General features: G+C 46.5%; 1 protein-coding gene across 1 annotated transcript in view; it reads right to left on the minus strand.

The window, feature by feature from the left end:
- The window catches only part of TGM6 (transglutaminase 6), a 67,927-nt gene extending 56,785 nt beyond the window's left edge, over nucleotides 1–11,142 (minus strand). The window contains exons 1-8 of the mRNA XM_006874864.1: nucleotides 10,938–11,142; nucleotides 10,168–10,410; nucleotides 9,143–9,261; nucleotides 7,282–7,410; nucleotides 5,794–5,971; nucleotides 4,964–5,102; nucleotides 2,764–2,867; nucleotides 2,445–2,687 (exon numbers count right to left, since the gene is read on the minus strand). Of these exons, the coding sequence (XP_006874926.1) occupies nucleotides 2,445–2,687; nucleotides 2,764–2,867; nucleotides 4,964–5,102; nucleotides 5,794–5,971; nucleotides 7,282–7,410; nucleotides 9,143–9,261; nucleotides 10,168–10,410; nucleotides 10,938–11,142 (1,360 nt within the window). The remainder of the gene's footprint in view (nucleotides 1–2,444; nucleotides 2,688–2,763; nucleotides 2,868–4,963; nucleotides 5,103–5,793; nucleotides 5,972–7,281; nucleotides 7,411–9,142; nucleotides 9,262–10,167; nucleotides 10,411–10,937) is intronic.
- Nucleotides 11,143–11,893: the final 751 nt, after the last annotated feature.

Genomic DNA, 11,893 nt, shown 5'->3' on the forward strand with positions numbered 1-11,893 from the left:
TAATGCAAATGCCCTGAAGCAGACAACATCAGAGAAGTAGGAAGCTAACCCAAGATCCTGGAATAAGATCTTCTGCAAGTTATTAGACTTTCTGTTTTCTTCTTTTATTTCTTATGTAAGTTATAGAGATAGTTGTCCTTTTAAAATATTAATTGCATTTACAAGTGCCTTATTCCGTAGTAAATTTTATCTTCATGAAGTTAACTAAAAATCTTTGAATTTCGTTTTATGTTCTGTGCATATGCACATCATTAAACCCACTATATTACTTCTTGAACCCTAGTGTATGTAGTGCTGTAGGATAAGCACTGTACTGCTTACCATGAGGTCGGCGGTTCAAACCCACCAGGCACTCCTTGGAAAGCCTATACAGGGTCCCTATGAGGCAGAACCGACTCAACAGCACTCAGTAACAACAACCTACTTCTGAGCCCTGGTGTGGTGCTATAGGATAAGCACTGGACTGCTAACAACAGGGTTGGCAGCTCAAACACACTAGCCAATCTCAGAAACCCTGTCAGGGTTGCTAAGTGTTGGAACCAGCTTGATGGTACACAGTATATTACTTCTAATTAGTTCTTATTCCTTGATAAAATTAATTAGTGCGAACCACTCACATTGGTGTTTATATCTTTTTTTTCTCACTCTAGCTATTCTGACATTAATAGCCTTGCTATAGAAATTACAAGTTTTCCTATCTTCTTTTTTACATAAAAGGAAGTGAAGGGGAATTTATGTTATCATAGCTATTATTTTTATGATATTTGCTTTATTATATTTGATTAGTGTTTCTCCATTATAAAACTTTCCTGATGTATTCTCTCTTATTATATTATGTAATCCTTACCAATATGGCGTGAGAATGCATTGGTTAAATTAGCCCAATTGGTAGCTAGTGCCAGTTACTAGGTGTTGGCTGCATCATGTATCCCCTAAGTCTATGCAGGAAAATCCAGACTCTCTTTCAGCACTCATCCTAAATTATAGTTTGATACTAGATACTGCTACCAGTTATCCTGTCAGCTTTTAAGCAAATCATCTGAGTTAGACTATCACAGTGCCCTGGATTATTAGACTCACCTCAGGTACCATGCTGTAATTTAACCCAACCAGGTCATGGAACACTTAAGAACTTGCTTTGAGAAATGAAAGACATCCAGAGAGTCTACCAACAAGCTACTTCATTACACTCTAGAGACATTATGCTAGGTTCACCCTCCCTAGACAGATTGAGCTGGTTGCCTCAAGGAATTGGTTCATGGACCAGGTCAGTTTTACTAAACTGGGCTAATGATACTAATTGCTGTTTTTGAAATTGTTGGAAAATGAAATGTTATGTGAAATGTATGATCAATAATCTTACTCAAAATTCTAAAATGCCCTTAAATACAATCATGTACATAGGTAAGAACTTTCATAATGTGTTTGAAATCTCATCCTGGACTCTGTTCCCTAGAAGTCAAGTTGTCCCTTCATTGTGGCCACGCTATCTATATACCCTAGTCTCAGATCAGAAAAGCAGAGGCCCAAGCTATGGCATCACAAAACCTAGAAATATGGTGCCTGCTTACTAGTACAGAGATAGAGTCTGGGATCTTATAAACCTATTGAAAATAGACATCCTTCTAACAAACCAAGGAAATAAGTCCATGTGGTAGAAGTCACTCTTTAAACAGGATTTCTACTGAAATCCTTGATCAAGAGGAGGGAATGTGAGAGAACCCTAAATTTGAAGCACTTGTTTTAGCATGGATGGTTGGCCTAAGACTGACCACAAATTCCATTTTAACAAAAATGTTGTCTTTGATACCATTAACCTTTATATGGACTTAAGCATGTATTGAAAGCAATGTTTTTCTCTGTGGTCAAATCAAAAAGGGATATCACAATATGTTCTCAGGGCTCCTGATGCAAGTTGTTACCAGAAATCCCCTGCCAAGATAACCCCAGGAGATGTGATACTTGCAAAAACAATTTTTATAATACATTCCCAGAGGAGAGTATCCTCTAGCTGTGACCACCTCACAGTGTCCAGCTTTAGTCACAAACTTCTGCAATTAAATTCTTTAACCAATCTTACACACCCACCTAAACCTTGTTGTCTTATCCCTTACAAGTCCCACTTCGGGAAAATCTGACTTTAGCTTTCCTAATGGTCAACTCTGCAATTAGAATTTTTGCATTTTGAAGTCCTTGATTTTTCCATACGATTGTACCTGTTCAGCTCCACCATTACTGAAGAAATCCGTTGTGGATTTTACATTTCTCTAGTTCAAACTGTTTCAATCCACCAATAAACTTCTTTGTTTTCACTTTGACAAAAGACAGTGCTGAATGGAAGCTGCTAAGAACATTACAGCCTTTGTGAGTGGGCCTGGAACCTAGTGGCATCCATAGACACAGTGTCTTCGGGAGGGTGGCAGAGACTGCCATATTGCCCTTACCTTCTGGGTACTTGTAGAGGCCTGTGATGTCCACGCGAGAGTCGCTGCCCACTGCCTTGGTGCTGATGCATCTCCCAATCTTCTTCGTGTCTGAGTATACACGCTCCCGGCTCTCATCCTTGTGCCAGAGCCAGGTGATGTAGTCTGCATTGACCTCCGCAAACACAAATGGGCCATCATGGGCCAGGTGAACATCGCCCTCACGGATTGCAGTGACTGAGGCTGGGCCACAGCGAAATACACCTGGGCAGGAGAGGTGGGCATGAGCTGTGTGGTGAGGAAGATCAGGGATCTGGGGACCTGCCTACTGAGCCTGTACCTTCGCTCTCCTCCTGGGGGGTGGCATCCAGAACCTGCCAGCCATTGTAAGTGGGGCCTAGGTCCTGCCGGGCAAACCAGCTTTCATTCCAGACATGGAAATTCCTGCCGTAGAGAGAGAAAAGGGTGAGGTGAAGTAGGGTGAATATAGAAATCCAAAGGAGAGAAAGTTCCTACTGTGAACCTTGCTCTGGGCCTGGTACTCAGGGGGGCTCTGACTGAATCTTGAGAACCACTCCTTTAGATGTGCATTATTAGTGTTGTTAAGTGTCAGTTCTGACTCATCGTGACCCTATATGGGGTTTCTGAGGAGCGACTGGTGTGTCTGAACTTCCAACCTTGTGATTGGAAGTCCAGTGCTGCACCTACAGTGCCACACCAGGACTCCATTCAAATGTATGAGGATCACATATTAGATATGTGCCAAGGATCTGTTCAAAGTGTCAGAAATCCAATTGTGAATTAGGTAGAGGACCCTCACCCTCCTGCAGGTTAGCTTCTAATAAAGCAGACAGTTGGGGAGACAGACAAAATTAAGTAAATAGACGAATCAAAGAAAGACAAGTAACAGTCAATACTGTGAGAAGAGAGGGTGACTGCAGGTGACATAATCTAGGTAGTGACAGCTAAGGTGTGACCTAAATGAGACAGAGCTAGCCACAGGGAGAGTAAAGGGAATGGCATTGTGGACAGTGAGAACAGAAGCTGCAAAGTCCTGAGACCAGAAAAGGCTCAGAGGATTCAAGGAACAGAAAGGATGTAGTAATCGCGGAGGTAGGACCATCACACAGTGGAGGTAGACTGCAGATTATACAGCTCTGCCGGCCTTAGGAATGCATTTAAAAATTTTCGTGTTAAAGATGAGGAGAGGGAATGATGGGAGATGAGGGAAGAGAAGGAGAGGGAAGAAGAGAGGATCAGAGGGGTGGTGTGAGGCTGGAGATCAGATGGAGGGAAAGATGCCTGGGCACGTTCCCCTGGGGATTGCTGAAGGACACTCTAAGAACAGGGATGTTGAGGCTGTCTGTATGTCTGTAGGTATACTGTGCACTGCCTGCCCTCATCTTTAGGAAGATGACCCAACAAAAAAATGTTCATGTGACAGATTTGCCTGTATATGAATAGACATTCATATACTGAAACTTTGTTTATAAAAGCAAATGTTTAGAAGCAATCCAAATGTCCATCCATACTAGGTAGTTACATAAATGATGGCTTTTCCATGAAACTGAGAGGCAGAACAAGTTCAGACTCTGTTCTTCTGCTCGCTAGCTTTGTGGCCTTAGACAAGTTACTTAACCTCTCTGTGCCTCAGTTCCCGATCTGTAAAAAGAGACAACATACTAAGTGAGTCACAGGTTGCTTGGAGGGATACTTGAGTTAATAGTTGAACAGCACTCGGGACTGGGCTTGGCAGGCTAGGTGTTCATTGTGCCGAGTGTTATTATGAACACTTCAAACACTTTGCAACATAAGGAAACTCTGTATGTAATGCTGTGAAACTGTTAAATGTACAAGCAAGAACAGATTGGCTCTATGCTGCCAGGTACAAGAGGGGAGTGGGATTGTGTCTACGCATGCTGTTCTATCTGGAGAATCTCTCTGAAAGGCTACATGAGAAACTAGTCATCCTCTGTATCTGCGGAGGAGGACGCTATGCTTGGGGAAGTGGGTGGGAGAGAGATTTTTCTCTTTAACCCATTTTGTAGTTTTTGAGTATTAACCTGCCCACATGAATGTATTTCTTGTTTTTTAAAATTAAATTAAAAGTAACTTTCAAAGCTCTGTATGAAGAGTTTAGGTTTGTTTTAACTGATGGAAGTGGCTGTTTCCCACCTGGAGAATACAGCACAGGACCCAACATGGAAGTGACTATGTTGAGGAAAACCCCTAGGAAGGCACAGGAATCTGGGGAGGGCTCAGATTCCCACAGACTGCGCAGTTTAGAGCTGAGCATTCAAGGCAGTCACATCTTGGACCCTCTCCTGACCTCTGATCCCTCTACCTCTCAGAAGATGAGTCCTGCCTCTTGGGGCCCCACCCCACACTCCACAGGGCATCTCTTGTTCCCCACAAAACTGACTCAGACTCAGAACAGTGGGATTGTAGGTCTGGGTCTCTCCCTCCCTGACTATGATGGAAGATGTGGCCTTACCACACCTGCTGGGCTTGGGGAGCCCTGGCCAGGCACTCCAACCCACCACATGCTGTCTTCTGTCAGGTCCTCCAGGGTCCGCCCGAAGGAGTCCACGTATTTGTCCACACTCAGGCTCCTGTCTGTGTCATGCGCCGAGTTGAAGTTGGAAACAACCCTTGTGGCGATCCCCAGGCACCTAAGGACTGAAGAGCAGGGGGTCAGAACATTCCAGGAGCAGGTCAGGATCCCAGACCTGGGAGAGGGGCTGCTCTCAGCAGGCAGCACCTCATTTCAGACCAAAGTCCCTCCCTGTCTCCTCTGGTCTGTCTGCCTTGGCCGGGCTCAGCCTCCCATCTGCTTTCTCTGCTGTGTACCCTCGCTGGGGTCTTCTGGAGACACCACCACCCCTGTTATATTAGATGGACTGAGGCTGGGGGACCATGGAGGTCATAGCTTAGAAGTGTTCATTTTCCACAGTTGAACCTAAGGCCTAGGGATCAGCAGGGCTTGCTCAAGGGCACACAGTAGGTAAAGGCAGAGGGAGGTTGTTGTTGTTAAATGTCTTTGAATCGATTCCGACCCATAGCCCCCCTGTATAAGGTTTCTAAGGAGGGCTGGTGAGCTTGAACCGTTAATCTTGGGGGTCAAACCGACTACTTTGCAGTCCGACGCATTAACCCACAGTGCCACACCAGGATTCCACAGAGAAAGGTAGGAACTCCAAATTAAAAAAAATTAAAAATCATGTAAACAAACTATTTTTTTTTCTCTTATCACCAACTAGACTTCTCCACCACAGATAAAGAAAACTGAATTTTGACCTATGCAAATATATGCAAATACAAACAAAGGGGAAATCTCTGTGGTAGACAAGGGACCTTCTTTCTTAAGTACCTGTGCACATGACTCCAGCGAAGACCCAGCACTGGCCGTATTTGACTGGCTTGAACCTGCTCTTGAACCACTTCTGCAGAATGGCCACACTGCCTTGCCAATGCAGTGGGCTGGTGCCGCCACCATACTTGCCTTGCCACTGGCCTTGCACCACGCCCCGGTCATTGTTGCTGTTCACCTGGGAGGAAAGGACACAGGTCCACAACCAGGCAGGGTTCCTTCAAGGTGTCTGCCTGGCTTCCCCTCCAGAAATGTCACCACTGTGAAATCATCTCCAACTTTGGACTACCCACTGGTTTGGGCCCGCCCCTTACTTTTAAATTGCCTGGAAATTGGGAGCATCTGCTGCCTCCAAGTCCTGCATTTTGGTACTATTTGCCTTTTTTCAATTCTTTGCTACTTGGATCTTCTGATGTATAATTTTAGTATTTCCTGTTGGGCCTATTGCTGGTGTAATCCTAGAGACAGTTCACATTTATTAAATGCTTAGTGAGTGCCAGCACTGTCCTAAGGACTCTGTGTACACCACGGTGGCTAAGTCTGTGAGATAGGTTCTATTGGTTTCTCTCTCTTTTTTTACAGAGGAGAAAACTGTGGCTCTCAGAGTGGTTAAGGGACTTGTCCAAAGTTGGTAAAAGGTGACCCATGAATTTGATATTTTGACCTGGGAGCCTGCGTTGTTGTCTACAGTGCTGTGATCTCTACTGTTTGGACTGATTGCTACTTTTGATGATCTCTGTTCCAACATTTCTGTAAAATCTTGAGGAATCCAGAGTATTAAATACGAAAACTGAACCTTGGTCTATTTTTGGAGTCTTAACTACCCATCCCTGCCCTTGCCATTGGCTGTGATAAAGAGTGCTCCTATTTAGGGAGGACAGCATGGGGCCTGTGAGCTATAACCCTTCCCCTTGAATATGGGTGTGGCTATAGTGCTTTCACCAATGGTTATGGTGGAAGCAATGCTGTCAGTTTCCAAGCCCAGGTTTTGAGCCTGAGTCCACTTCCTCTCTGTTGGGACAATTGCACAGTAGCCCCAGCGGCCATGTTAGAAGTCTAATTGCCCTGAGACCACCATGCTGTGAGGAAGCTGAAGCTAACCACATGGGGAGACTGCATGAAAAGAAAAAAAAATGCTTGGCTAGCCCCAGCCATCTCAGGCCAGGTATCAGACATATTGGATATTTCTGCTTCAGCAGACATGACATGGAAGAGAATCAAGAAAGTATCAGCAGCTAGAACCAAGAACCCAGATATATGGTCTTGATCAAACCATCCCAGGCATCTGCATCCCAGACACCTACAGCAGACACAAGTCATCTCCACAGTGCCCTGCCCAAGTTCCTGATCTACAAAGTTGCAATCTTAATAAATGGGGGTTTCATGACACTGACTGTTGCAGTGGTTTGCTACATAGCATCAAAACAGGGGTGCCTTGGGAAAAATCATGGGGTGTTGCCTTGGGAGAACCATCCTGGGGAGCCTCACCATTGCACTGATCACTCTGGTGATGTAGATGGGGTCATGGCGGTGGGACACGTCGGTGGCTGGGTTGTCTAGGTGACTGGGGCTTCGGTCCAGGATGGAGAGGCAGATATTCAGGATGTCCTCCTCAAACTGCTTCCCAGAAAGGCTATGCTTAGAGGCTAGTGCCTTGCCCATGTCTGAGACCCTCCCATACACCCAGTCACTTGTATCAGTGTGGAGGGTTCATTCCAACCTCACCCCCAGGGACATCACGGAGCATCTACAAGTCTCAGAAACCCATTCTCAGAGTCACTTGGGGACCAGAAGCTCAATTTTAGTTATGTCCCTCTACTGTTCAGTAGCCCTCCATGGCTCCCCTTTACCAACAGTAAAGTCACAAAAACTCTTGGGCTGCATCCACTTCTTCTATATGCTGATACGGTCTATTTGATGTTTTCTAGTACATAGATTTGAATTTGTTTAAACAAAACAAAACAAAACTGGGGGATTTTTACATAAAAATGAAGAATTTGTGGTCTCTGAAAATTTGGAAGGTCTAGGAACCAGTCCTAGTGTGGCATGGTGGGATATTGCACTACACCTTGTGGTCGGTTTGAACCACAAGGTCGCTGGTTCAAACTCACCAGCCACTCCTTGGAAACCCTATACAGGGTCATTATGAGTCAGCACCAACTAGAGGGCAGTTAACAACGACAACAACGAGGAACCAGTGAAGGAGCTGTGGTGCCAGAGTGGGTTGCTTATTAAAAGGTCAGTAGTTCAAACCCACCAGCTGCTCCCTGGAGAAAGATGCAGTTACTTGCTTCTGTAAAGACTTATAACCTGGAAACTCTAGGGAGCAGTTCTATTCTGTCCTGGAGGGATGTTATCTAAGTTCGAATCGACTCAGCAGCACTTGATTGTGATTGATAGGAATCAGTGAGTACTGAGTAGGGGTTAGCCAGACCCTAATTCTCTAGCATAGCACACCCGCTCAGTCTCGGAGTCCCAAATAATCAATCCCTGGTCTTCAGGACAATGCTTAAGCTGCCCAACTTGTTCCTGGCTGGGGAGACCTGATGTTTGTTTTGAGATTCCACCTTCCTCCCTGTTGAGCACCTGGGCTTGGACAGACCGACTTCTTCAGCAGAGCCTCAGATGGCTCTCACACTTCCCACCTCCACATTGCTGCATCTGTTCTTCCTTCTGCCTTTGGAGATCTGCCTCCAATAGAAACAAGGTATTCCCAGTCCCTGGGTAGAATTTTCTGAATTTCCTTTCTACTCTACTAGTTTGACTTTCCTTCTCCATTGCACCTTGGACTGTAACTATTTAACTAAGCCAGTGGCTCTCAAGGTGGGCTCCCAGACCAGCAGCATCAGCATCACCTGGGAGCCATCTAATCGGTTCCGACTTATAGCGACCCTGCAAAGGGTTTCTGAGGAGAGATTGGTGAATTTGAACCACTGACCTTGCAGTTCAGTGCATTATCCCACAGTGCCATACCAGGACTCTGGAGTTTTTTAGAAATGCAAATTCTCTGCTCTGTCTCAGACTTACTGAATCAGCAACTTTGGGGGTGGCATCCAGCAAGCTGTGTTAATGATTCCTTCAGAGGATTCAGATGCCCTGGAAGGGTTGAGAACCTCTAATCTAAGCTTTTTTCTTTCCATAACAGAACTGACCTATTGTATTTCCAGACTGTATTTGAAGTGCCTCCCCTCCCAAGGACCTAGCACAGGTCTTGACACAATTAATGAATGCATTTGTGCCAGGAATCAGCCTAACTTATTCCTGTCTTGGGTCAAGTGAGCAGACCAAGGGCTCTGAAGCTGACTTCACCACCCAGCCCACACCCCATCTGGCCTGTGCCCCTGGAGACCTGCCCGTAGTTCCAGCCTTGGGCTCGGATGTGCTTCTCCACGCCTCGGAAGATGACTCCACTGTCATTGAGCACATACTCCTGTCGCTCGTCCTCCTCCGCCAGAAACACATCATCCTCTGAAAAGCAGTCATCAGGCCCCGCATGGGCTGGAGCTCTGGCCGTGGTGGCCCGGGGAAGGGGCTGCATCAGGGGTCAGCAGCAGGACAGTGCCTGGAGGCTGCAGAGCACAAGGGGACACTTCTGCCAAGCCCCTGATCCCTCATCCCACCCCATGGGATGTTATCTCTTCAAGCAGGACCCAACCCTAACCCAGTCCAAGACAAAAAGATATTAGGAGTTCTGACACCTTTTGATGACCCTCTTTGATGCCAACAACGGTAGCCTTGCATTTCTTAAGTATTAATAAGAAGATTCCCTATTAATAATAAGATATCAGCAGCTCACAAACCACTCCTTGGAAACCTGATACAGGGTCGCTATGTGTTGGAATGGACTTGATGGTGCTTCACAACTCTCTACTGAGGCCTTACTGTGTACCTTGTATTTTACAACCAATGTTGTTGTTGTGAAGTGCTGTTGAGTGAGTAAGTCATAGCGACCCCGTACAGGATTTCCAAGGAGCGGCTGGTGAGCTTGAACCACCAATCTTGCGGTTCAAACAGATCTTGCAATCTAGCTCATTGGTAGAGCTGTGACTAAATCAAGACCTGTCTGACATCAAAACCCAGGCTCTTACAACTTCTGGACCTCTTCTGGTCATCTGGAGCTTCTCACTGCACACTGGTCTCCAGGACCCCTCCCTGCCCCCACATCCCCCCACCCTCTAGTCCCCATGATATGGCTTCTTTGTAGTACCTGCTGCTAGGTTCCTCTGCCCAGAGCCCACCACTACCTAGCCCAGTTTGGCTCAGGTCTTGACATTCACCTTCCTGTCCTTTAGCCTGCCTCCTGGATACCCTTTAGTCTCCCCCAAAGGCAAATAGCTTCTGGGAATATCTCTGCCTTGGCATTGCAGCTGCTACCTGTGCACCATGGGTTGAAAAGTAGAACAAACTCGCCCAGCTTCCTGTTGCTGTGCTTGCGGCGAGAGGAAACCCTGGCGCTCAGCCGGTAGCGGCCAATCACAGCGTCTGGAGGGCTGGTGAGGCTGACGGTCCGGCTGTTCTCAGTCTGAGCCTCCTGGACTGCTCTCCAGACAGCGCCCTCCTCTGGCTCTGATGTCTGGAACACTGCTTTAGTGTGGAGGGCCTCAGAAGCCTGTGGTCCTGGGGGAGAGGAAAAGAGGTCAGGAAACCCAGCCATCCCAGGGAAGACCAGCTACAGAGAAGCAGCGAAGCTGCAGGCCTGAACTGATGGAACTGTTGGAGAAACGATGTGGCCAAGGTATGAGAGACCAGTGGCTAAGCAGGATACACGCCAATACACGCTGCTGTCCTGACTCCCAGCCCTTTTTGGACCAAAGAGAAAGTGAGAGGATCCTTGAAACCAAATGTCTGGTTTCTGAGTTTGTGTAGCTAGAAGCAGAGGATAAGCATGGCTTCCCAAACTGCACAAGGACTTCCCATGCCCTTCTAGAGGCCTTGGCTTCCTGGGTTCCTAGTATTCCAGACATCTATTCCTGGAAAACTGTTATCAAAAGCCTCCAGGATTTGAAGTCCAATCCACCTACAAGGAGTTGCTTTCCCTAATGTCTGTGCCAAACCTGCAATGCGAGGGTCTCGGGTGATGGGTCAGAAGATAAGCCTCTCTGAACTGATTGCAGGCCAGTAGGGGTGCTGTGAGGTACAGTTACCTGTCTCTACTGTGAAAATGAGGGCCTCCTGGCTCTCCAGGGCTCTGCTGAAATTCATTATGATGGTGAACATCTGGCCCCTGCGAACCACCAGATTAGGGCTGGGGAACTCCTGGGTATGGTGGGTAGTGCCATTCTTCTGCTGCTGCCAGTCCACGTCGGTGATTCTGACCCCTGGGTGGTGAGAGGGCAGAGATGAGACCATGTCTTCAAAATGCATCTCAACCCTCACCTGGCTTGTTCACCTGTTAGATTCATTCAGCTAGTTACTTGTTCATCCCAGCTCTACTTATTATGTAGATTCTCTGTGTCAGGCTGACGTCTGGCATTGGGGATCTATTGGTGAACAGGACAGATGTAGGCCTGCCTTCAAGACAGCACAGTGAGCCCATGGAGAGCAATGACCATAGAACTGCCTCCAGGCTCAACTGCTCTTGGTTCTAATTCTGAAACAGTCATCTAATGGCTGAATTACCTTCTACTAAACCTCTCTGTGGAGTCCTGGTATGGCACTGTGGGTTACTGTGCCAGACTGCAAAGCCATTTGACTTGCAAGGTTGGTGGTTCAAGCTTACCAGCTGCTCCTTGGAAACCCTATTCAGGGTCACTATGGGTTGGAACCGACTCAACGGCACTTCACAACAACAACAACAACAAAAAACCTCTCTGTATCTCTGTTTCCATATCTCTAGAATGGGAATAATTATACCTTAAGGGATGATTATGAAGATAACTACAGGTCTTTTAGAGCTCTTAGAACACAAGCGCTATCATACTCCAGACTAACAGGTGTGACAGATGCTAAGCTGATGGATCCACAATGACCAATTGTCATTTCCTTATATGCGCTCAAGGAAATGTAGGCTGAACTGAAGAATATCTACCAAAGGGGCTGACCCAGTCTGAAAGGTGACATGGAGACTACCTTGAGAAGGTGGCATCAAGACTGAGTCTTG

This window comes from Chrysochloris asiatica, unplaced genomic scaffold (assembly GCF_000296735.1).
Source record: "Chrysochloris asiatica unplaced genomic scaffold, ChrAsi1.0 scaffold00304, whole genome shotgun sequence".
NCBI lineage: Eukaryota > Metazoa > Chordata > Mammalia > Afrosoricida > Chrysochloridae > Chrysochloris > Chrysochloris asiatica.